Source organism: Chiloscyllium plagiosum, unplaced genomic scaffold (genome assembly GCF_037043375.1).
Source record: "Chiloscyllium plagiosum isolate Xiang-an unplaced genomic scaffold, Cpla_swu_hap1 HiC_scaffold_19, whole genome shotgun sequence".
Classification (NCBI taxonomy): domain Eukaryota; kingdom Metazoa; phylum Chordata; class Chondrichthyes; order Orectolobiformes; family Hemiscylliidae; genus Chiloscyllium; species Chiloscyllium plagiosum.
In genome coordinates, this window is record NW_028270157.1 from 60,356,705 (window position 1) to 60,383,955 (window position 27,251).

Genomic DNA, 27,251 nt, shown 5'->3' on the forward strand with positions numbered 1-27,251 from the left:
GAAAGCTCAGCTATACTTGCACTATCCTTGTCAATGAGTCAATGTAGGCTTTGACAATATCGGGCTCGAGTCTGTCAGGGACCGCGTATGTGATTCATTGTATTTTAGCTGTGTATTTTCTCTTTCTTTTAGTAAGTTCAATGTTTTCAATAGATGTGCAAACATTTTCTGCTCTGTTTGTTTCCGGCAGCTGATTGATGAGGTCATAGGGCTGTAGATAGTAGACTGGGGCTGTATGTTATCTGTGCTGCCTGAACCACTAGGAACACCGGAGGCTGAGGGGTGACCTTATAGAGGTTTATAAAATCACAAGGGGCATGGATAGGGTGAATAGCCAAGGTCTTTTCCCCAGGATAGGGGAATCCAAAAGTAGAGGGCATAGATTTAAGGTGAGAGTCGAAAGATACAAAAGAAATCTAAGGGGCAAGTTTCTCACGCGAGTGTGGTATGTGTATGGAATGTTCCGGAGGAAATGGTGGAGGCTGGTACAATTACAAAATTTTAAATAGATGCTAGTCCTGGATGGGTATATGAATAGGGAGGGTTTGGAGGGATATGGGCCAAATGCTGGCAAATGGGACTAGATTAATTTAGGATATCTGGTCAGAATGGGTGAGTTGGACCAAAGGATCTGTTTCCATGCTCGAAGACTCTGAGTGACCACCGTCAATAAATGCTGGTCCTGAGGCCTTATGTGCTTACTCAGAGCTGGCCCTGCTTTCACCTTCACAGGCTAGTCTCAACTAATTCAGGGCCAGTCACCTCACCGACAGTAACTGGTAAATCCTGTCTGGGGAATGGTGGGAAGTGGTCGTTGTGGTTCTCAAGAACTAATACTTCAAAGGGTTGATTGCCAGGTCTTGAGCCCTTCATTAGCATTTTAAAATGATCGACAAGGGCCAAAAAATGGACTCCACAATTTGAATATCGGAATCCTGTTGTTCATTTGGTTTGTGGCCATTTGAAGCTGAAAAATCTGATTTAGAGTCATAGAGATGTCCAGCACAGAAACAGACCTTTTGGTCCAACCCGTCCATGCTGACCAGATATACCAACCCAATCTAGTCCCATTTGCTAGATTGCAGATGTCTATCTCACCTTGTCCATGAGGATGTGCCATAATGTTATAATTAGCCTATCAAAGGTGAGAAGGATAAAAATGAGTGTGGCTCGCAGACAATGGAGTTATTTTAAGTAGACACCATATACAGAGAGAAAGGTTGTAGACGGTACAGACTTCTCTTCTGCTCTGGCATCCACTGGAACAGTAATAGGTTTTGATGGAAAGGAGTGGGCAGGAGGACTGAAAGCTTGTGTGGATTGGAATGATAGGGATCATAAAGAGTTACATATCTTTTTGAAATAGTTAAAACAGGATAAACTAACATGAGATCTGATGGCACTCTGTTTGCTAACCTTACAAAACAAAATGAGCAAGCTGGCCGAATGTAAATAGTTACCTTGTAAGTGCTGCCAGTAAATATGTTGAGGGATCACATTGGAATTGGTTCACACATTGGAGCACTGAGGAGATCTACAGTGGGCGGCACGGTGGCACAGTGGTCGTGGGCGGCATGGTGGCACAGTGGTTAGCACTGCTGCCTCACAGCGCCAGAGACCCGGGTTCAATTCCCGACTCAGGCGACTGACTGTGTGGAGTTTGCACGTTCTCCCCGTGTCTGCGTGGGTTTCCTCCGGGTGCTCCGGTTTCCTCCCACAGTCCAAAGATGTGCACATCAGGTGAATTGGCCATGCTAAATTGCCCATAGTGTTAGGTAAGGGGTAAATGTAGGGGTATGGGTGGGTTACGCTTCGGCGGGTCGGTGTGGACTTGTTGGGCCGAAGGGCCTGTTTCCACACTGTAAAGTAATCTAATCTAATCTAATCTAATCTACACTGTCACAATGCCATTGGTTTACTCAGAAATTAAACCAAGGTCCTATATGCCTGATTGTGTAGATGTAAAAGTAACACTACTTTAAAGATACGTTGGGGAATTACTTTGAGTGTACTGGTCAATATATATCCCTCAAACAACATCTGCAAAATAGGTTATTTTATCATTATCAAATTATTCAGATTGTTAGGAAGGCGTATGGTGTATTGCCTTTCATTAGCAGGGGAATTGAGTTTAGGAGCCACGAGGTTATGCTGCAGCTGTATAAGTTCCTAGTTAGACCACATTTGGAATGTTGTGTTTAGTTCTGGTCACCTCGCTATAGGAAGGATGTGGAAGTTTTAGACAGGGTGCAGAGGAGATTTACCAGAATGCTGCCTGGACTGGAGGGCATGTCTTATGAAGAAAGGGAGAGGGAGAGACTTTTCTCATTGGAGCCAAGAAGGATGAGAGGTGATTTGATAGAGATATACAAGATGATGAGAGCCATAGATGGAGTGGATAGCCAGAGACATTTACCCAGGGTGGAAATTGTAAGCACAAGGGGGCATAATTTTAAGGTGATTGGAAGAAGGTTTAGGGCAGATGTCAGAGGTAGGTTCTTTACACAGAGAGTGGTGGTCGCATGGAATGCACTGCCAGCAGTGGTAGTAGAGTCAGATACATTCAGGACATTTAAGCAACTCTTGAATAGGCACATGGATGATAGTAAAATGAAGGGTATGTCGGTTAGTTTGATCTTAGAGTAGGATAAAAGGTTGGCCAAACATCGAGGGATGAAGGGCCTGTACTGTGCTGTACTGTTCTATGTTCTACTGTATTTGTGGTATGTAAATTGGCTGTTATGTTCAGCAGCAACTACATTTTAATAGCACTTCAACATCTATAAAACAGTTTATGATGTCTCAAAATCATGAGAAGTGCTATATAAATGCAGGTCTTTCAGTAACTAATATATAATGGCATGGAACAAAGTTTGTACAAACGAATGTCTTAATAAGTGAATTTTCTGAAATTTACCACCTCTGAGCAGGGGGTGCAGTTTGACAATGGGAAAACTTTGAGTGCAATTTCTCCTTCCGGTCCTGCTGAATTTAATGGCGATTAGTTCTTTTTTGTCACCATGCTCATTCTGCAGGCTGACAGATTGAGAAACTCAGTTTTCCATTTTGGTCCCTTTGCTGCAGGACCAGCGCAACATTTTAAGATCTCTACAACATATTTAGCCAAGTCCTGCATATCTGGCTGCTTGGTTTTTAGCTGGATGCTTATCTATATTTGTTGAAACAGCAAAAATCTTTTTTTTTCCCCGATGCTTGGTTGAATCTGGGCAGTAAGGCCTTGCAGTAGGATGGTGTGTATTCCTTCAAATAGAGGGGATGAGATTTTTTGGATTGTGGGAGTGCTACTGACTCATTAACTCAGGTATTTGAGGAAGCCTTTTGGGCAGGTAAAACTGGTTTGTTTTTGGCCTGAAGATTTTAGTGCTTAGGCAAAAATAAAAGTGATCTTCATGCTCCAGGGGTTTGGTGATGGATCCAGTGCACATTGCTGTCTCTCCAATATTGATGGTCTTGGGTTTGAGCATCTTCAGAGCTCCATTCCATGTCAGCAGAATCCCTTTCAAATAAATAATTCCTCCGTGATTAGATTTCGATTAATTACTTCTTTGACTTCCAGTAATTGACAGCAGGTCTTTTTGCCGTCAGTCCAGCTTTCCTCTGGCATTGTGGGTCATTGTTAATGAATAACTGATTTTTGTTTGTGTGTGTGGTTGCTGGTTAGTCAAAGCGGTTTTTCTTCCCACGATTACAATTGTAATAGTCATCATTACTTTCAAAATCATAAGGGTTCATAAGCAAAATTCCTTTTTGAAGTTCCAGCAACCTGTTGTAAAAGGCAGTAATTATAGGGTCTGCTTTTGTGCATGCTTTTATGTTGTCTAAATATAGGGATGTAGTGTTCTGGGCTTTCGGTAGTTTTACTGTGTGAGCGCTATGTAAGTTTTCAACTAGTAGAGACTCAGTTTATTGCCATAAGCATGTATTTATTTCCCAGTGCAAAGTAACAGAGGAACTGAACATGGGAATCTAGGCAAGAGGAGCAGGAATAGACTATTTGGCTCATTAGCTGCACCTCACTTCAATGTAGTTGATTTTCTGTCCCAGTACCATTTGTGCGCACTATCCCCATATCCTTGATATCTTGAAAATTCTCAAATTGGTTTACTGTTGTATGCAATGCAATTGTAAATGCCTCATTTAGAGACTTACTGCATATGCTGATGAACGTTATTCTTTTTCCATTTTGCCGAACTGCAGGCAATATCTTTGGGCCTTGCATTTCCACCTGTCTTTAAATATGCTTTCACAGAGTCATAGAGATGTACAGCATGGAAGCAAACTCTTCGGTCCAACCCGTCCATGCCGACCAGATATCCCAACCCAATCTAGTCCCACCTGCCAGCACCTGGCCCATATCCCTCCAAACCTTTCCTATTCATATACCTATCCAAATGCCTTTTAAATGTTGCAATTGTACCAGCCTCCACCATTTCCTCTGGCAGCTCATTCCATACATGTACCACCCTCTGCATGAAAAATTGCCCCTTAAGTCTCTTTTATATCTTTTCCCTCTTACCCTAAACCTATGCCCTCTAGTCTGGACTCCTCGACACCACGGAAAAGACTTTCTCTATTTACTCTATCCATGCCCCTCAATAAGGTCACCCCTCAGCCTCCGATGCTCCAGGGCAAACAGCCCCAGCCTGTTCAGCCTCTCCTTATAGCTTAATTCCTCCAACCCTGGCAACATCCTTTCTGAAATCACTTCTGAACCCTTTCAAGTTTCACAACATCTTTCCAATAGGAAGGAGACCAGAATTGCACGCAATATTCCAACAGTGGCCAAACCAATGACCTGTACAGATGCAACATGACCTCCCAACTCCTGTACTGAATATTCTGACCAATAAAGGAAAGCATACCAAATGCCTTCTTCACTATCCTATCTACTTGCGACTCCACTTTCAAGGAGCTATGAACCTGCACTCCAAGGTCTCTTTGTTCAGCAACACTCCCTAGTACCTTACCATTAAGTGTATAAGTCCTGCTAAGTTTTGCTTTCCCAAAATGTAGCACCTCACATTTATCTGAATTAAACTCCATCTGCTACTTCTCAGCTCCAATTTTGGTGTCATCTGCAAACTTACTAACCATATTTTCCTAAGCAAACAATGGTGTTCTGTATGTTTTCTGGAATCTCAATACAGTTTGGGGTAACTAGAAAAATGTGGACATTGGGATTTCAGTCAGAACACTCTTGCAAGAATGCTGATGTAACTAAATACAGATATTGCATTTAAGGGTATAGCAATGTGCAATTTTGTGAGAAGTGGTTGAGAACATAAATGGAAGTAGAGGAAACCACTAATGAGGAAAAGCAAAGGCTGACTTATGGGATAAGGAGAGTTGTCAATCAAAGATATTATAATAGGACAGTATGAAGGAAGGGCCTGAAGTTTCAGTAAGTCGAATGGCTTTACACTTTCAGCCAAGATATGACAGGAGCCCTGCATCTGAACCCCACCTGCTATGGGGAGGGGGAAATGCAGAGACAGTGTGGTTGGGGCATGCTTCAAATATCTGTGCTTTGTGGAGGCAGTGATGCATTTAAAAGTGCTGCTGCCTTCTTATAGAAGCAATTAACACACGCGCGCGCACACACACTTGTGCCTTTGCCAATTTGAGAGAAAGGTCTAAACCTGCTGGAGTTCTTTGGAGGGAGCAAAGGTTGGAAGTTGGTGTTGGTGTGACTTCACACTAAGTTGGTGTTGGGGTTTGCACAGAATAATGGGGATCACTGGAGGATTTTGGTTTGAATAGGTAGACTGCGGGGTAATGAGATAGATAGATGTACAAAAGTTGGAATGGCGGATATAAGGGGTCAGGTGTAGGGTGGTGAGATGTCATAGGTTGGCGTGGATGGGACATGCAAAGTGTGTAGGGAGTGAGGTGATGTGAGTGTTGAGGGCCTCTGGGCTGCATTGTTTTCATTATAATTGGCCAAGAGTCCCCGATTATTGAAATGAACATTTTAAGTAGCACTTAGCAGCCACTCCAACTCATACCCTACAGTGTGGAAACAGGCCCTTCAACCCACCAAGTCCACACCCTCTGAAGAGTAACCCACCCAGACCCATTCCCCTACTCTATTACGCTTCATTTACCCCAGACTGATACACCTAACCTACACATCTCTGAACACTATGGCCAATTCATCTAACCTGCACATCTTTGGATTGTGGGAGGAAACTGGAACACTTAGAAGAAACCCACACAGACATGGGGAGAACGTGCAAACTCCACACAGACAGTCACTGAGGGTAGAATCGAACATGGGTCCCTGGCGCTGTGAGGCCGCAGTGCTAATTACTGAGACACTGTGCCGGCCTTGGAATATCTGACGGAAACTTCCTTGAATCAAGGGATTTGGGATTGGGAGTTGGAAAATTTATTGAATTTACACACCTGACATACGATTAAAAACTCAGGCTGAGTTTTCTGACCAAACTGACAAAAGAAATGAATTTGGTTATTATTGTAGGTAAATCTTGGTGATAAAACAGGATACAGGTGTTGAATGAGTTTTCTTGAGGAGCTTAATGGATTTAACTCAATGGACTTGACTAGAGTCTACTACAGATCAACACAAAGGGAAGTAACATCCATGTTTGTGATCTTACCCAGCAGGATCTGAAAAAGAGAACTTATAATGATGCAACCAAAAAGGATTAAAGGCTGGTTCTGATTATTCAACCATACAGCTAGCAACAGCACACTTCATTCAACTCTCAGTTCTGTCATGATCCCAGACCAGACAGCCAAATTTATGCTACGAGCTGGTTAGGAACCAATAACTTTTAATTTTGAAGTCAACAAAGTCTGATTCAGGTGACTTACTATGAGAACAAACTTTGATGACTTTGAACAAACAATAAACACAACAGTACAATGTTAAGAGTAATATAATCTATAATATTTTTAGAACCCTGAATTAACATAGCAAATATAGGATAATAGATTGTGATGAAACTCCACATAGTATATACATGTCAAGTGACAAATGTAATCAAGACACATCACATATTTTTCAATAATTCCCTCTACATGTTAATAACATAGTGAGTCATCAAATCTTATTAAATTTCACAAAGGATCACAATTCTTTTGGTTTTGCTGATCTAGTCTCAAAACTCCCTCGCAAGAGTTAGACCCATCTACACCCTGAAACAGCACTCCAGTACTCATTCACAACTCTAGCACTTCACTGACAACGACCTTCACCATGTTAAAACTGTCCCCTGAGCTCTAACCTTGCTTACTTGCACCAGGTAGATACTATCTATATTCTGGAAATGGGTTTCACTACAGTCCGTGGAGATTATGAGGGGTGAGGGCAAGTATGCATCACTGTTCTTAAGTTGGAAAAATAATAGTGATGCAACCAGAAAGGATCCTAGGCTGGTTCTGATTATTTATCTGTATAGATAACAAATGCATAATTTCATTCAACTCTCATATTCTAACAAGCTCTTTATAAGCAAAGCAATCGTTTCTATGTGCATTCATGATCAATTCTTGTCTGTTTCTGATGATGTGTAATTCCCATGAGTTTAATTACCGATTGGCCATTTCTTCCTGATATCATTGGCATTCCCATTTTAATAGTTCTACTTCTGCATCTGCTTCAGGAAAATAAATCATCCCCTAAGGTACTTACAACTTCTAACAAGTCTTTTGCCACAATATTCCCTATCGCTTGTCAGTCTGCGCAACCACTCTCTGGCATCCATCTTTTTTGCCCATGTCCTCAGCACAGTTTGAACTCTCTCTTCTGACAAGTGCTCCAGTATGACCCGTATCTTCCTCAAGTCAAAGGGATAGAAGGTATTACACATCTGGACCCAACTAGTTCAGCTTTGTAAACCTTGGCTGGGCTATATTTAGATCTAATAATTTTCTCCCCCTCTACTGAAGCCACTATATTTGAAGCTCAAGCAAATAACTCCTTAAACTCTTCTCCTCCTGCCCTCACTGGAAGAAGCTGATGAATTTCTTTATGAACAAGATAAAGATGGTGTATTTGTCTTGATCTTCAGGTTTATCCATTTGCTCTTGCCTACTATATGGGACCTTGGTCAACCACATTTATAACGTTAAACACCTATTGTTTCTCATATCTCTCTCTAATGTTTCATTCCTTCCTTGGTCTCATCTCACCTATGAGGCTCAGCTTATGATACCCTCCCCCACCATTTCCCTGGATTATTTCATTGCCTTTGTCAAACCCCTGCATTGGATCCACCACAGTCTCCACCAGCTGAATGTTAAGAAGACCTAAGCCATTGCATTTCGTTTCTCAATCCATCCTGCCTGCTGCCCTTAGACTCGGGATGAGCTAGATTGTCCAAAGCTTCGATGCTCAGTTCAGTCCCAGATAATTTTTTTATCCCATAACCTCTTTACCACAAAGATAGCCCAGTTCCACCTTCCTAACATTTCTTGGCTGTGTCCTGAAGTTAGGATACTTAATATAATCCCACATACAGTGGAAGAGTATGTTTAAGATGGTGGACTATTTGCCTGCTGACTTGTAGGATTATGTTTTGAATAATATTGAGAATAATGTCAGGAGCAAATCTGAATCATGAGAAACTCAATAGCCACGGTCTCAAGTTCAACTATAACTCAAGAACCCTTAAGGATTGCATTTTTTAATTTTCCTTTCTTTTATCTCCCTTTAGATTTTATGCCTGCATTTGACATGTTTTATTATTTTTCTTAAGTAATAAAATTCCTCATTCTTTCACTCAAGAAAACTCTGTACTTGGCTCCTTAATTTTGATCTAGTGAATTACATTTTAATTGAAGTGTGATACAGTTCTGTGTTTAAAAAGAATTCAAAGTCTTCGTTGCAGTTGCGGAAAGGGGTTACAAAAAGGGGAGCTGATTCACCCTTTTTTCCCTCATAGTAGGAGTAATCATTCTGGGTGATTTCATTCATGTGTAAACCACTGTCAAAATGGAAAACCCAAAATGGAAATGTTGGAATAAGTTTCTCTCTGAAATAGTGACATTTGGTGACCTTTTATTCAGTTTATCAGTTTATCAGCCTTTCTGAATTAAAAAAAAAACTTTTGTGGGACATGGGTATGTCACTATCAGGGTCAACGCTGCTGATTTGTACAACAACACTGCAGTTAATGGCTATGGTCAATTTAGTGTGGGTGTGGAGGTGACTCAGGTTAAAGAGTTTTCCTTCTGGAAGTCATATTTAATGGTCACACCAGAGGGTAGTTACCTTGTGCTGAGATAAAGATGGTGTGTTTGTCTTGATCTTCAGGTTTATCCATTTGCTCGTGCCTACTATGTGGGACCTTGGTCAACCACATTTATAACGTTAAACACCTATTGTTTGTTTTGTGGACCATCTACTGGAGACTAAACTTTGTGAACAATCATCAAAAAGAGTATATGGAAACTTCATCACTAACCAATCTCAGTAATATTTAAAACTGGCTCACAATGATGAAAAGACAGGTTTAAAATCCATTCTACACCCAGACCTACTTCAGATAATATATTTGCCCCAAATATATACTACTGCAGTTTACATGACCCAGTTGATTTATGAAAATACTTGAGGGACGCATTAAAGTCAGACTGTATGACTTTCTCTCCACATATTCCATTTCCAAAACTGCGTTTGAGCATTTGCAGATACAATCAACCTAATTTATCACAGAATTCTGGAGTAAATGATTGACATTGTTAACTTTGACAATAAGCATTACCTGAATCTTCAGAGCAAATGCTTCAGACATGATTAATTTTTAGTTCTTTTTAACTGAGTAAACAAAATATTTCTTCACCCCATTTTAGTGGGACTTGCCTCCATAGGACGTTCATTTCGGGAAGGAAATCCCTGTGAATGAGGAACTGTGAATGCAAAGTCCTGCCCACGGTTCCTTTATCCAGTTGTCATCAACAAAGACAGCAGCTTTCCATTTCTATCTCGGGTGACCGAATCGACACGGACATTTACTATAAATCGACTGACTCCCACAGCTACCTAGACTACCCCTCCTCCCACCCTGCCCCCTGTAAAAACGCCATCCCATATTCCCAATTCCTTCGTTTCCGCCGCATCTGCTCCCAGGAGGACCAGTTCCAAAACCGTACAACCCAGATGGCCTCCTTCTTCAAGGACCGCAATTTCCCGCCAGACGTAGTAGTCGATGCCCTCCACCGCATCTCTTCCACTTCCCGCTCCTCCGCCCTTGAGCCCCGCCCCTCCAACCGCCACCAGGACAGAACCCCACTGATCCTCACCTACCACCCCACCAACCTCCATGTACAACGTATCATCCGCCGTCATTTCTGCCACCTCCAAACGGACCCCACCACCCGGGATATATTTCCCTCCCCTCCCCTATCAGCATTCCGAAAAGACCACTCCCTCCATGACTCCCTCGTCAGGTCCACACTCCCCACCAACCCAACCTCCACTTCCGGCACCTTCCCCTGCAACCACAAGAAATGCAAAACTTGCGCCCACACCTCCCCCCTTACTTCCCTCCAAGGCCCCAAGGGACACTTCCATATCCGCCACAAATTCACCTGCACCTCCACACACATCATCTATTGCATCCGCTGCACCCGATGTGGCCTCCTCTATATTGGGGAGACAGGCCGCCTACTTGAGGAACGTTTCAGAGAACACCTCTGGGACACCCGGACCAACCAACCCAACCACCCCGTAGCCCAACACTTTAACTCCCCCTCCCACTCCACTAAGGACATGCAGGTCCTTGGACTCCTTCATCGCCAGACGATGGCAACACGACGGTTGGAGGAAGAGCACCTCATCTTCTGCCTGGGAACCCTCCAACCACAAGGGATGAACTGGGATTTCTCCAGTTTCCTCATTTCCCCTCCCCCCACCTTGTCTCAGTCAAATCCCTCGAACTCAGCACCGCCTTCCTAACCTGCAATCTTCTTCCTGACCTCTCCGCCCCCACCCCACTCCGGCCTATCATCCTCACCTTGACCTCCTTCCAGCTATCGCATTTCCAACGCCCCTCCCCAAGTCCCTCCTCCCTACCTTTTATCTTAGCCAGCTGGACACACTTTCCTCATTCCTGAACAAGGGCTTATGCCCGAAACGTCGATTTTCCTGTTCCTTGGATGCTGTCTGACCTGCTGCGCTTTTCCAGCAACACATTTTCAGCTGTGATCTCCAGCATCTGCAGCCCTCACTTTCTCCACAAGATGTTGCCAATATTTTAATGACACAAGGGCATCTGTGTAAAACACATTGCTCATCAAAGCCTCTTGGATACTACAGTGTTTTCCAATGGGATTTTCTCTTGGATATAACTATTATTGGTCATTGGGCCTCAAAACTATCGTACTTTGGGAGTGTTTCCATGGGATCTCAATGTAACTTAACTGTCTGTGACCCCTCTGATTTCTTTGCCAGACTAGTTGGTGCAGTGTCTTAGAACATCAGAGACTTTAGCATGTACAGAGGAAAATTTAAAATACAATGGATGCAGCCACTGTTTGGATGTTGGAGACCATTCAAATGAGGCCTAAACATCACCAGACTAATAGTAAATGCAAACACGTTGCTGTAACATCATGTGGTTAACCTGGGAGATTGGGCCATACATCCTTATAGCAGAAAGCACATGACAATCAAAAGAATTATGAATGAGAGAGAGCAGGTACATGTTTGCTGGGGAGCCATAATCTCAAACAAAAATAAAGGAGCACCCAAACACAAGAAAGCAGCTGGACAATATCTAGAAATAAACTATTGGGGATTGCTAGTGTTGCACATTTATTCAGAATATTCTTTCTCTGATTTTTCAAATAAAATTTTCATAGACTCTAGTTTTCAGAAGCTGAGGTGATAAAGTGAAGAATTAAATTCTGTTGATCATTAAAGTGCAAGCCTTAACTCTGGCATTAAAGTTTAGCAAATGTTCCACTTCAGTATATCACAGAAAATCTGTTTCACAAGTGAACGTATGTCAGCTCTATTTTTAAAATAACAATTTCCAATTCTTAAGGAGCAGTTCAGATCAAATGCGGTTGAAGTGTGTCTTCTCCACAGTGAAACTGTTTTAGCTGCTCAACTTGAAGTTTTATCCTTACATTCCGAAAAGGAGAATTCACTGTTGAAGTGTACTTTTTGGAGCTGATCACCAGCTTAATGCTCACTATGAGGATATCCTATATTGCACCAGATTTCATCTGTTTCAAAACAAGATGAGAAAAGACTCACAGCACCAGTTACTCTAATTAAACCTTGATTTAAACTGCACTGGGATTCTATATAAATGTACCTTGTGTCTGGAGAACGTATCGACCTTTTCTCTCACATTCTCATTTTCACATTTCCTGTATTTTCTTTTCAGTGGAGAAAAAACAGGCACAGAGATATTTATTTATGTATCTCTGCGTGTGTTCTCAAAACCACCCCTTCCACGTGAAGTGTTTGGTTAAAAGGTATTTCTGTAAATTTAACTGTAGTGCTGCCTGCAAAAATTTTCTCAATGTTTCATGGTTATTCGTAAGCGAATAATTCTGATCCTCACCTTAAACAAAAGGAAAGCCTGCAAAAATATTGTGCCTCCCACATAGTTTCAGGTTGTCCCAAAGTACTTTACAGTCAGTCAGACACGTCTGAAATTAGGTCATGGTTGCAAGGTAGGAAACCGAGCGTGAAAATTGCACGCAGCAAGATCCAACAAACAACTTGGTCTATTATTACAGACTTAGGAGTAGAATGGCAATCTAAGTATGATTTGCAGCTTAGGATTGCCTATTTTGGAATTAAAAGAGAAGTTCAGTATTTGTTGTATTGACCCAGAGTGAAAAGGAACCTGCGTTAATGATTTGGAGCCAGGGATGGAATACTGATTTTATCCATAATTGTTTCTCTGTAAAACACTGATCTTAGAGACAAGATTAGAGTGGTGCTGGAAAAGCACAGCAGGTCAAGCAGCATCTGAGGAGCAGGAAAATTGACGTTTTAGGCAAAAGCCCTTCATTAGGAATGAGGGGCAGGGAGCCTCCGGGGTGGAGAGAGAAACTGATCTTACAGAGAACATTGCACTCAACTGTCATATTTCAAGGGTTGATTTAAGCAAAAAAGTTTTCTTCTTTCATAGAATCATACGGTAAGGAAGCAGACCCTTCAGTCCAACCGCTCCATCCCAAACTAAACTTGTCCCACCTGCCTGCACTTAGCCCATATTCCTCCAACTATTTCTTAGTCATGCACTTATCCAGTGAGTTTTATGTGAAATAACTATATCCACACCCTCCACTTCATCTGGAAATTCATTCCACACACAAACCACTCTTTGAGTGCGAAAAAAAAAATTACCCTCACATCTTTTTTAAAATCTTTCTCCTCTCACCTTAAACATTTGCCCCCTAGTCTTGAAATCACTCATCCTCAGTAAAATAAACACCTGCCACTCGCTTTATCTATACCCTTCATTATTTTATAAACCTCTATAAGGTCACCCCTCAACCTCCTACACTCCACATAACAATTCCATAAAATGTACTTGACCTTTATTGCTAAACCACAGTACAGGCAAGTCAAGCCTTAAATCTCATTCATTTTGATCTAAATATATACCTTTGTTTGGTGGATGTAACTTTTAATAACCGTGAGTATTTAACTAGCTTTGTCATGACTTTCCAGTAAACTTTGGCAGTTCTGAATAGATTCTATACCTGACATTGTTTCAACATTCCTCTCTTTGATATGTGTCTGTTTTAGGTAGCTGCAATCTACCGAGACCCCAGTGTTGGAAACCTCATCAACATTGTTATTGTGAAGTTAAATGTGATTCATAATGAACAGGTGAGTGCAAATCTTCATTGTAGCTTCTCTAGATAGTGACGTTACCCTAACATTTTGCATTGATGTACAGGTCATTCTGCTATAACACGACAGTTGCGTTCCCCCGCAATCTCATGCTACAGAAAATCGCTCTGTAGAAGATCACTATAGAAGATTGCCATACCCATTCTGTAGAAAGTTTGCGTTATCCAAACAGCATTCACAATTCATCGGTTGCAATTCACATTGACGAAACACGCGTTATACCGGAACAACCTGTACTTCAGTTTAAATATGGAACAGTATATGATGATATCCAATCTCATTTCCCTTTGACATTATTTTCCTTAAACTCATTCCCAAAGATTTATTCTTGCAATGTGGGTGATGTTATTAACAGGCAGTCCCGGTAACCCTGAGTATGTCAAGATAGGCCTTTGCTTTGTGCAGAATTGGTGGTATTTGTAATTACACAAGTGGATGTTAGGTAGGGATTTCTGGATTGTCAACCAGAAATGGTCAAGTTTCCTGAACAGTTGTCCTCACTTGCCTCATAAAAACAGAACAATAACAAACATGGTCTTCCACTTCCTATGTCAGACCTCAATTTTTTTTTGCTCAGTGCTCTTGACTCATTTGTTGCCTCATCCACTTCGATGACCTATATTTTTGATTTCTTCAAATTGTGTCTCACACATGTTATGTCCTGCGAACTGCACATTAGCAGCCAACAAAATCAATTGATGAAATGATATGGAATCGAACCCAAAAGGAATCGGTTGTGGCTGTACTAATTTCAATCAGAATTTGTCAACGGAAACATTGAATAAAATAATAAAAAGGGCATAGACTGACCAAATGGGTCACGTCACAAGGGGCAGTTTCGGAAACATTTTTGTTGTGATTGCTTAGTCTGCCAACTGTGAGATTATTTTGAAAAATACAACACAACTAAAATTGAGGAAGTTCTATAAATCTGAACCTCTGGCTCACCAAAATTGGCATATTATTCTGCTTCACTCCCCCAGATCCCCCACCCCCCCCCCCCCCTCCCCTGGTCTGCGTCAACTCCAACCCTTTACTTTCAGCAGGCCTGCCTTCCACATGTAGCTCTGACCAATTTTTAGTCCACGTTGTTAAATTTTGAAAAGTAACATGAGTTGAGGTAAATATTTTCACGGTTGAGGAGCAGTTTAGAGTTTGCTGTCAGACCAACATTTTCACACTGTGCAAATACAGATTTACTATAGCTCACTGGTCAGGCCTCAGCCGTGGTATTGGCTAACAACCCAACCGCCCCGTGGCTGAACACTTTAACTCCTCCTCCCACTCCACCAAGGACATGCAGGTCCTTGGCCTCCATTGCCAGACCATGGCAGCATGACGCCTGGAGGAAGAGCGCCTCATCTTCTGCCTAGGAACTCTCCAACCACAAGGGATGAATGCAGATTTCTCCAGCTTCCTCATTTCCCCTCCCCCCATCTTATCTCAGTCCCAACCCTCGGACTCAGCACTGCCTTCTTGACCTGCAATCTTCTTCCCGACCTCTCTGCCCCCACCCCCTCTCCGGCCTATCACCCTCACCTTAACCTCCTTCCACCTATCGTATTCCCAATGCCCCTCCCCCAAGTCCCTCCTCCCTATCTTTTATCTTAGCCTGCTTGGCACACCCTCCTCATTCCTGAAGAAGGGCTTGTGCCAGAAACGCCGATTCTCATGCTTCTTTGATGCTGCCTGACCTGCTGCGCTTTTCCAGCAACCCATTTTTCAGCTCTGATCTCCAGCATCTGCAGACCACACTTTCTCCAACATAGGGTACAGTTCAGGAAGGATTTCAAAGCTTTGAAGAGGGCACAATGGCAATTTACCAGCATGATGCATGTGACGAGGCAATGTGTTACATGTAGAGATTAAAGCTGGCATAGTTTTCCCTCGAACACAGAAGGTCAAGAGGAGATTTAAGAGTTTTAAAATTAAGGTATTTTCCTCATAATTAATAATAATGCTCACAGATGGTCCAACTGATAGAAATAGGTATATTCTCCTGATATACCATCTCTAACTAGGAGTAGTCTTCTAACCTACAAATGTTCACCCTGAATTTGTAAATAGAATTCCCTTACGCTGCACAAGGGGTTGTCAAGCTCCCCAGACATTTTCAGTCAATGTTTTTTTTTAAAGGATGCATCTTTTTCCCTATTTCATTGTTATATGGTTTAGACTTGGGTTCCATGTGAGTTGCAGTGAAAACATCATTCCATTGTCACTTTCCTATCCAGTGCTGAGATCTAAGGTAGAGATTATTCAAGGCTGGATTCACACCTCAATCCAGGAGATGCACGATCAGTTCACTAGATAACTACGTGCTCCATGATCGATAAAAATATTATTTTTTTAAACAGTTCGGGTGTAGAAATGCCATACGTAAGATAAAATCACGATCGTCCTACTTTCCCATTAGAGAAAAATGACTGGTGTTGGTTTAACCTACGGGTCACCACTCCCAAGGCAAGGGAAGAGGTTGAGGAGAAGATTCCTTCAAGGGCTAATCAGCCAATGCAGGAATTAAACCCATGTTATTGGTCTTCTGCTGTATTGCAAGCTAGCCATCCAGCCTACTGAGTCAAGATTAGAGTGGTGCTGAAAAAGCACAGCAGGTCAGGCAGCATCCAAGGAGCAGGAAGATTGACGTTTTGGGCATGAGCCCTTCCTGATGAAGGGCTCCTGCCCAAAACATCGACTTTCCTGCTCCTCAGATGTTGCCTGACCTGCTGTGCTTTTCCAGCACCACTCTAATCTTGACTCTGATCTCCAGCATCAGCAGTCCTCACTTTTGCCTAGTTTCATCCAGCCAACTGAGCTAACTGACCCCATTTTGCGGATGCATGGCAAGTATGAAAGTAAACTTTTATAATTAATGAAGTAGAAATTGCATTTAAGTTTTTATTAAGTCAATATTTGTTTGGAATTGTTTAGGTACAGCTTATACATTTGAAGTATCTTTAACTAGGCCTAAACTAAACTGGAAATTACCTAGTATATAAAATGGCATTGCTTTCAGTAGCATTTGGAAAGGTTTATGTATTACGGAGGTGACTGTGGACATTGCATTAACATCAGTGATTATCCCACAGTGTATGTTCCAGCGCTGCCTGAATAATACTCTCTGTAGGAGAAAGTGAGGACTGCAAATGCTGGAGCTCAGAGTCGAGAGTGTAATGCTGGAAAAGCACAGCAGGTCAGGCAGCATCCGAGGAGCTCCTGATGCCGCCTGACCTGCTGTGCTTTTCCAGCACTACACTCGCGACTCAAATATTCTCTGTAGCCATGCAAAAGCTTGGAACAAGACAGCAAGAGAATGCTGTGTACTATCTGACTGTGAGCAACAGCTATTATACATCTGCCAATAATGACCAGAAACAAAATACAACAAGTAGTTTTTCTAAAGATCCTTCAAAACGTCGGTTCTGTTTCTCTCTCCACAGATGCTGCCAGACCTGCTGAGTTTTTCCAGCACATTCCGTTCTTATTTTATAAAACAGACTTTGACATTTCAGTTTCACTGACTGTGCTGATATTCTGATTAGTTCCACTTTATTTATACCTTGATTTTAGAAAGTGCTTCCATTTGTGGATGGCCATTGGAAGGTATTTTGGGGCAGCGAAGAAGTAAACTAACAAAGAACGATTAGATTAGATTACTCAGAGTAGATTAGATTACTTACAGTGTGGAAACAGGCCCTTCAGCCCAACAAGTCCACACCGACCCGCCGAAGCGCAACCAACCCAGACCCATTCCCCTACATTTCACCCCTTCACCTAACACTACAGGCAATTTAGCATGGCCAATTCATCTAACCTGCACATTTTTGGACTGTGGGAGGAAACCGGAGCACCCGGAGGAAACCCACGCAGACACGAGGAGAATGTGCAAACTCCACACAGTCAGTCGCCTGAGGCAGGAATTGAATCCGGGTGTACAGGATGGTGGATTGGCCATGCTAAATTGCCCACTATGTCCAGGGAAGTGCAGGCTAAGTTGATTAGGTACGAGGAATGTAAGGATACAGGGGTAGGATAAGGGGGAATGGGGCTGGGTGGCATGCTCTTCGGAAGTATGGTGTGAATTTGATTGGCTGAATGGACTGCTATGATATTGTGGGAATTCTATGTTGCGGCTGTACCAAACATTGATGAGACCACTTTTGAAATACTGTGTACAGTTCTGGTCACTCTGCTATAGGAAGGATATGATTAAATTGAGAAGGGTGCAGAAATGATTTCCCAGGATGTTATCAGGACTAGAGGGTTTGAGTTATAAGGAGAGGCCGGATAGGCTGGGACCTTTTTTCCTGCAGTGCAGGGGGTTGAGGGGTGACATAATAAAATCATGAGGGGCATAGATGAGGTGAGCAGCAAAAGTCTTTTCCCAAGAGCAGGGGAGTTCAGAACTAGAGGGCGTAGGTTTAAGGTGAGAGAAGAAAGATTTAAAAGGGACCTGAGGGGCAACCTTTTCAAACAGAGGTTGGTGCATATGTGGAATGAACTGCCAGCAGTAGTAGATACAGATACAGTTACAACATTTTAAAGGACTTTTGGGCAAGTACATGAATAACAAAGGTTTACTGGGATGTGGGCCAAATGCAGAAAAGTGGGACTAGTTTAGGTTGGAAACCTGGTTGGCATGGATGACATAGACCGAAGGGTCTATATCTGTGCTATATGACTCTTTGACTCTAATCACATGATAGAAAAATGGATACTTTGAAAACTAGGGGCAGGTTAAATAATGGCACTGGCTGAACTCCCACAGATAATTTTAGACAAGGAAAAAGTGCAGCCAAGTTAATACAACAAAAACTTTGTCAAACACAGGATAAGTCCGTATGGGGGAAGTACAGTTATGCTGTTGAAACTTTTCCCAAGGTTTGTTGACAGTAGTCAGAAAGATATGCTCGGGTGCAAAGTTATTATTATTCTGCAGCTTTTAACATGCCGCAAAAAGGAAGTTTCCCATTTTGGGCCAATCTCCTCCTGTCTGCATTACCACTGAAGGAATTGATTTCCTGCTTTTTTTTTTAACTGAGAAACCCAGGCAAGCGACCAAAACTTCAACCCTGGGGGGAGGGGGTTGGGGGTTGGGGGTGGGGGGAGGGTGTTGGTAAATCAAGAAAAGATGGTTCGATCAAAAAACAGAATAAGGCAGATTCTTAAATTCTGAAACAGAAAGAGATTGTGCTGAATGCACTCAGCAGGACTGGCAGCATCTGGAGGGAGAGAAACAGTTAATATTTTATATTAACAGTTAATGACCTCTCATAAGGCACCATTTGATACTTGGCTTGTATTTTAAAAGATTGAAGATTGTAAGCCAGAAAACTTTGAATAAGGGAGTTCCTTATTGCTGAGGGTTCCTGAGTAGGATGAACTAGATCAGGAGAAGGCTTGATGACTCAATTGTTCTCAATGGTAAGGGAATAAGTGCAGGTCGGTTGGAAGTGAATGCATAGGTTGGAAGGAGCAAGATTTTCAGCAATATTAACGAAGGCTGCATATTATTAAAATAAAGACAACAAATGTTGGTGATGAACGATACATTTTCTGGGCTATGGTATTCACAGGCACCAGACACCTACAATTTGCGGATTAGTTTTTTGCAAGGTCCATTTCTGTTTTATGTACCTTGATATTGAGATCAATCATCAATTTGGCCACAAGGGGGCATCATAGCCAAACTCAATCCTATTCTTCTGGTGCACATGCCTAACAGCACTCTGTACAGAGGTCAACATAGGCAGGACTGCTCCAATTGCCCTCCCCTTCAGTCCAGTTGCCAATGTAAAACCTTACATCCACAAACCAACATTGATAGGATTGCTTTCTTTTGAATTCCAGCTCTTTCATTCGTTCAGGATTTAGACAGTGGGCATTCGGTCGGGTGCTTATTTAATTAGTTAAACGAAAACAATTTTTTTTGGACTTGGATTTTCAGGATGTCCTAGTATTGCTATTTTTAATCAACTTGCACAGATAGAATTTGACAGACTTTTGGAGTAGGTGGAACCTGACTTAGTGGGCGGGACGGTGGCACAGTGGTTAGCACTGTTGCCTCACAGCGCCAGAGACCCGGGTTCAATTCCCGCCTCAGATGACTCTCTCTGTGTGGAGTTTGCACATTCTCCCTGTGTCTGCGTGGGTTTCCTCCGGGTGCTCCAGTTTCCTCCCACAATCCAAAAATGTACAGGTTAGGTGAATTGGCCATGCTAAATTGCCCTTAGTGTTAGGTGAAGGGGTGAAATGTAGGGGAATGAGTCTGGGTGGGTTGCACTTCGGCGGGTCGGTGTGGACTTGTTGGGCTGAAGGGTCTGTTTCCACGCTGTAAGTAATCTTAAAAAAAAAACTGCCTGCTGGGCCACTAGCACTGCACCCCAGGAGCCCACTGATCAATTTCAAGTTCATCACTTTAACCACTCAGTCTGCATCCCAATGTGTGTTCTCTGATTATTTCTGCTGATGTCAATATGGGGCAATAGATGATTCCCATCAGGAAACTGATGGTCTGCTGCTCAGAAGACGGTGATGAAACTGGACCAAGCTCATGTCAAAATCGTGAGGCATTTTATGATAATATTAAACCCATCCTCAAAATTTTGCCATCACCTAAGCTGATAATGTGCTGAACAATGGCCTTACTTTTGATCAAGTGGCCCACTGCAGTTTAGGCCATTCTGAAAGTGACACCAGGTCAGGATTTAAAGGGAAGTTGTTCGATTTCAACCACTGCACAGTAAAACTAGTATTTAAGGATAGTTTTATGAAGCTGGTTGATTTGGTGCTTTTTGAAGGTTTGCAGCCAAGCTTCCAGTTGGAGAATTTTCAATTGTCACAATGATAAATTATATCATAAGTATTCCAATTGGAATCCTGACGTTGAAAGACAAAGAGGGGAAAGCAGAGAGTTATGGCAGGCATGTCAGTCTGCATCTTATATAGATTTACTGCACCAACTGATACCCATTCACCACCTCAGTCATGCCACTAGGCATCAAATCAGTATAATCTATTAATCTGCTTAAGGTTATGACATTGCTTCCTGTGGTATACCTACAGAAAGGGAAGAGCAGAATGTGTCATTAATTCAAGCTTCATAGCACATATTCCAAAATTCATGGTATGTAAATAGTTAAATGATCTGTTGGAGTGATTGATTACTCATGATAGGATCTGCTCAAAATCCAATCCATATTCTCCAACAGGTCAGAAATTTACTTTGCTAGGTTACTCTCAATACAACAATGATTGAAATTTTGTTTCAATGTGTCACATATTTGTTTCAGTTTATCTCCATAAGTGAATAGGTTAGATGAAATGATGCTTGGGCTAGTTTTCCTGCACTCATTCTTTGGACTGCCTCCACTCCAATGGTCTTTCAACTGGGAAATACAAATACTGTCAACATTTGATGTTACGTGTCCATCTTGCAGGACCATTGAACAAAGATGGAGGATTCATCCCAGCTCTTCCCCATCCTCCTCCCTCACTCAGTTGCTGTCAGGCAGTCTCACATGCATACGCTTGAGCACAATCTATTTTCATATGATGCAGATTTGAACTGGTGTCATGCAGCCAGAATTCTAGCCTGTGGTACCCTACAAGTGAGCATCCTTCTGTCAGACCACCTGGACCTGCACGTGCAGAAAGAGAATCGAGAAATCAGAAATATGGGGTGCTCAAATGATAGCGAGTATTAACATCCTCATTAATGTGATTGGACGACATGTAGTGGGAATATTCAGAGAGAGGGGATTTATAGCTGTTTATTTAATTTGAGGGATTTTAAGGGTTATCGGTATTAATTGCTGCTGCAGTGTGTGCCTTTCATTCAGAATGAACATAAGAACCAGGACCAGGGGGAGCCCATCTGGCCCCTTGAGCCTGCTCCACCATTCAATAAGATCATGGCTGAGCTTTCCAAGATCTTCATTCCACCTAACCACCCTCTCACCATAACCAGAAATTCCTTCACTTTTCAAAAACTTATCTATCTTAACTTCCAAAACATTGACTGAGGAAGCCTCAACTACTTCAGCAGGCATGAGAGGTAAGTGTCGAGTGGAAGATAAGGTCGTGTGAGAAGGAAAGGCACATTTACTGGCTACTCACCTAGCTCGCTGACTAGATTAGGATTTAAGTATTTAGCTTCTTTTGTTAAGTCTCTTCCTCAAAGTAACCCTCCCCTGTGGCTAGTTAACTGTGCCAATCTTATGCAGCTTCACGTCTTCCCATGAATTCTGTAGCTTGTTTATTTGGGTATTAAACAGGACAGCCCTTCTCCAGCGACACCATGGCAATGTAACTGTGAAAGCCATGCTAAACCTCCACTCCTTCCTGATTCATTTGGTGCACCCTCAAAAAGCAGAAACTGCTTTAGGAAATCCTTTTTAGGAAAGCTGGCATGTTCCCTGCAAGCTGACATCTCAGAAATAGTCCTGATCTTAAAGCAGTGACAAGAAAAAACAAGCAGCGATGTGGGTTTTACAACATAAGCTGCCAATTATATCCATGAAGAAAAAAAAGATAGACCGCCTATTTACCTCAGTTATTGCCCATTTCTGAATCACCATTGCCTGTCTGAAAATGTCAACCCACTCCTATAATTTCTCCTTTTCTGCTGTTACCTTCTCCATCCTTCTCAGTTACATCCCATTTGTCTCCTCCTCTCTCCTCTATTCCCTCAGTCCATACACCTGTCTGATCTCCGCCACTAATTGACTTATATGGCTGGATTGGATCAGCCAGTCTTTGTGATATTTTGAGAGTTAAACTCCTCATCTCACGAGTATTCCTACAGGACCAATTCTAGCAAAGAGTCTCATTCATCTTGAAACACTTCACTTATATTGCTGGGCTTGCTGAGCATTTTTAGCACTTTGCTTTTATTTCAGTCTTTTCTCAGCCTGGGATGAGTAGGAGTGGGAGTGAGGCGAGAGTAATCATCCAGTTTAATTCACTACGAACTTGAGTAGCAGCGAGTGAAATGGGAAGAGCCCAATTGCCCCTGATATCTGTCAATAAATACTGGGACCCTCAGGGGTGTTTGAAAGTGCCATTTGACAGTGTGAAATTCTAAGGACTGGTGTGAATCTTGATCACTCTGAACCTTTTTCCAATGATAGTACCATTCATTTTGAAAAGCTGCTGCTGCTGCAGTCTGCAGGCAAGAAAGTTCCACATTCTTAATGTCTTGCTTTCTTTGCCTATTCAGGAAGGACCATCCATCAGTTTTAACGCAGCTACAACTCTTCATAACTTCTGTGTGTGGCAGCAGACACAGAACATCCTGGATGATGCGCACCCGTCCCATCATGACACTGCAGTCCTCATCACTAGGTAACTATTGCTTGCTCCTGAATTTTCACTTCTGTTGCCTGACTCTAGGTTGTTATGTTCAGTTCCTAATGTGATGACTCCCGAGGTGAATATCCTGCAATATATTAACTACAAACAAAATGTGGATTACTAGCAAAATAAATTAGCTAAAGTAAGCTAGAATGAAGCACCAGGCTGGCTGGGTTTTATGTTTGAAGATCAGTCAGTACCGTTCAATTCTTGGACTGCGTACTGTTGCAAAATAAGGGTGTAATACATTGTTACTAGCCATCATTTCAGGGTATATGATCAGAGTCAGCAAGTTGCAATGAGGAAATCTCTGGGCAGTTGTCGATTTTAATTAATTATCATTGACACTTCCAAACAGCAACAATAAGAATCCAGTGTAATCTTGATCTATATAAGCATGTCCTATTTAAGCTTTGGGCACATTAAATTCCAAATCTGAGTAACACAGACAAGTAGAGAAGGAGAACTTTCTTTGCTTGTCTGTGCCTTCTATTTTCTGAACCTCAGAGGCCAGTATCTGCCCAATCTACATTACCTCTAGTTCCTAATAATAATAGTTGAGTAATTTTTTTTAAACCCCTTAACCATTCCCTACCCCAAGGCTGTACATTAATTTCCTCTGTCAGTACTGATCAGAATTTCATTCTTTATTAAAAATTCTTATCTAGTTTAATTTGTTTGATTTTAGGGAAGACATTTGTAGAGCTAGAAACAAGTGTGATACTTTGGGTAAGTGAAACAGACCAACTTTCACAGCTAACCATGCATTGTGGGCTTACTGTACAAGATTCATGCTAAGAAAACTGGAATGGTGATCTTTTAGAATGTGATGAGATTCAAACTGCTTTTTATTGTCTCAGCATAAAAATATTGATTTAAATCTCTCTTGTTCAATCCTGTTATGCATGAAAATGCAGTTCTGATGAAAGGTTTGGATGTTTCACAGAGTTGCTCAACTGAACCCTTATATAACTTGTAGACGCCATAAGTTTTATTTAACAGTCTGTTTTGTAACAATGGATTCATCAATATGCATGAAATTTTGATCAATGCAATGTGTAGTTTCTTTGAAGGTTATGGTATCTCTGTTTCAAATAAATGACAGTTTTGTTCACTAATTTTTACCGGAAGTCTTTCTCTTAATCTCACTCTCTGTCCCAATATTTTCTGCAGCCCTTTCTCTTTCTCCCTCCATTTAACATGGTCTGTTTTTTTTTCTCTGCCTTGTGCTGTCCATGTTTGTTTCTCTTTCCATGCTTCTCTATTTCAGTATCTTTGCTGTACTCTTTCTTTGCCAGTGCGATTCCCGGTTTATAACTGAAATTTGGTGGAGGGAGGTTCATGTGTAATCTCTTTTCACATGCACCAAATTTCCCAAGACAGTTTTGCATTTCGATACTCTAAAGTGATTTCAAAACTTACATCTTTGCTGCTCATTGTCCTCCTAAATCTCTACTAATATCTACTCCTCTAATTCAAAGGTGTTTGATTTGAATTATTCAGTTATTTGATTTTAATCAGGAAACAAACAATTCCAATACTGAACTACAAAAGGAATTTTCTGAATAATTAATTTAGTTCTGAGGGAAAAGAAGACTTTTTGGAACGATCAGAATTAGACTCTGCAGACGGAATTGATATTTGATCATGCTTAACTTGTGTGTTCAAAGTTTGGGAGAAGATTGGTAGCTCGAGTGCTCGTTGTTGTGGTTCTGTTCATCGAGCTGGGAATTTGTGTTGCAGACGTTTTGTCCCCTGTCCAGGTGACATCCTCAGTGCTTGGGAGCCTCCTGTGAGGTGTTTCTGTGTTGTTTCCTCTGGAATTTATAGTGGTTTGTCTCTGCCACTTCCGGTTGTCAGTTCCAGCTGTCCGCTTCAGTGGCCGGTATATTGGGTCCAGGTCGATGTGTCTGTTGATAGAATCTATGGATGAGTGCCATGCCTCTAGGAATTCCCTGGCTGTTCTCTGGCTTGTCCTATAATGGTAGTGTTGTCCCAGTTGAACTCATGTTGCCTGTCACCTGCGTGTGTGGCTACTAAGGATAGTTGGCCGTGTCATTTCATGGCTAGTTGGTGTTCATGGATACGGATCGTTAGCTGTCTTCCTGTTTGTCCTGTCTTCCTGTTTGACCACTCGGACTCATAACAGCACACAAACCAACAGCCACTCTCAGACAACAACTCACCAGGACAAAGGACCCGATACCCAGCATGAGCAAAACCAACGTGGTGTACAAAGTCCTATGCAAGCTCTGCACAAAACACTACATAGGACAAACAGGAAGACAGCTAACGATCCGTATCCATGAACAACAACTAGCCATGAAACAACACAACCAGCTATCCTTAGTAGCCACACACGCAGGTAACAGGCAACATGAGTTCGACTGGGACAACACTACTATTATAGGACAAGCCAAACAGAGAATAGCCAGGGAATTCCGAGAGGTATGGCACTCATCCACAGATTCTATCAACTAACACATTGACCTGGACCCAATACACTGAAGCGGACAGCTGGAACTGACAACCGGAAGCTGCAGAGACAAACCACTATAAATGCCGGAGGAAACAACACAGAAGCGCTTCATAGAAGGCTCCCAAGCACTGAGGATGTCACCTAGACAGGGGACGAAATGTCTGCAACACAAATTCCCAGCTCGGCGAACAGAACCGCAATAACTTGTGTGTTCCTACATGTCCCAACAACAGCTCACATTTATATAACATAAAATACTGAATAATACCATGGGGTGTTTAACAAGAGTGATGCAATAAAAGAATCTTTTTTGACACAAAGTGCGAAAGGAAATATCAAGACAAATAAATCAGGGTCAAAGCAGTATCTTAGAGGATGAGAGATGGACAGAGTGGTTTGGACAGTTGAAGGCCTGGGCACCAGTGGTGTTAGAGACCTGCGATTAATTTGAGAGAGTACAACATTCCTGAATCGGAGGAGTGCTGAGATTTTGCCAAGGCTTACAGAGCTGACGGAGATTACAGACATAGCTAGGAGAGGTGCCATGGAGAGATCTGAAGGCTTTGAAATTGAGTTACTGTCAGAGCTGGAGCGAGTGGAGGTCAACAAACAGGAGATGATGGGTGACTGAGGTTTAGTGCAAGTTAAGAAATGGGGTCAGAGTTTTGAATGTGTCAGGGTGGAGTACAGCAGGGTATTCAGGCTGCGTTGGAATAGCCAAGTCTGGAGGTAACAAAGGCAAGGATAAGGGTTACAGTAGCAGATCAGCTGACACCGTGTCAATGTCCAGCAACATTGCAGACATTTTGCTGATGGAGTGGATTTGTGATCATAAATTCATCGGGGTTAGACATAACCTCAGTATTCAGCCCTGGACCGTTATCAGGGATGGAAGAGGTAACCAGGGCATGAAGTCTATGGCAGGATCAATTATATTATGTTTTAATAACAGCAAAATGTTTTAGTCTTTCTAGTGTTTCATTGGAGGAAATTTCTGCTGTTCCAGTATCTTAAACCTGTGGAGCGAAAAGATGCAGACAATCTGCTGCACGTTCTTTTTTGTTAATTTCTGTTTTCATTGTCAGTTACTGTACTTATTGAGCAAAGGCACGCCTTGAGCTTATCAGTGTTTTAAAACATGTTCAGTTCCTTCTCAGCAGTAGAAGAGTTGTTGCATATCCAAGGTTAAAGTTGCAACACTATTTTCTCCTCAGACACTTTCATGTCAATAGTATTTAGTGCCACCTGTTCCCACAGCCAGGGCATACGCAGTCAGCTGCAAGGCTTACCAGATTGGCAGCATGGGAAATCCACTGAAAATTCTTTCGACATCTGTCGACCCAGCAAGCCAAACACTCACGACCCTGACCAGATATTTCTCGAGTTCTGATTCTGTTGTCGGAAATGAATAGAGGACCCTCGGTGGCTTGGAGGTTAGCACTGCTGCCTCACAGTGCCAGCAACCCAGGTTCAATTCCATCCTCTGGCGACTGTCTGTGTGGAGTTTGGACAATCACCCCGTGTCTGCGTGGATTTTCTCTGGGTGCT

General features: G+C 42.2%; 1 protein-coding gene across 2 annotated transcripts in view; it reads left to right on the plus strand.

Annotated features, from left to right (window-relative positions):
* Positions 1-27,251, plus strand: part of LOC122559510 (A disintegrin and metalloproteinase with thrombospondin motifs 20) — a 384,605-nt gene that overhangs the window by 109,890 nt on the left and 247,464 nt on the right. The window contains exons 5-7 of one of the 2 annotated variants that reach the window (XM_043709081.2): positions 13,763-13,846; positions 23,091-23,215; positions 23,913-23,953. In XM_043709081.2, the coding sequence (XP_043565016.2) occupies positions 13,763-13,846; positions 23,091-23,215; positions 23,913-23,953 (250 nt within the window). The remainder of the gene's footprint in view (positions 1-13,762; positions 13,847-23,090; positions 23,216-23,912; positions 23,954-27,251) is intronic. The other variant, XM_087997440.1, reaches the window with a different exon arrangement.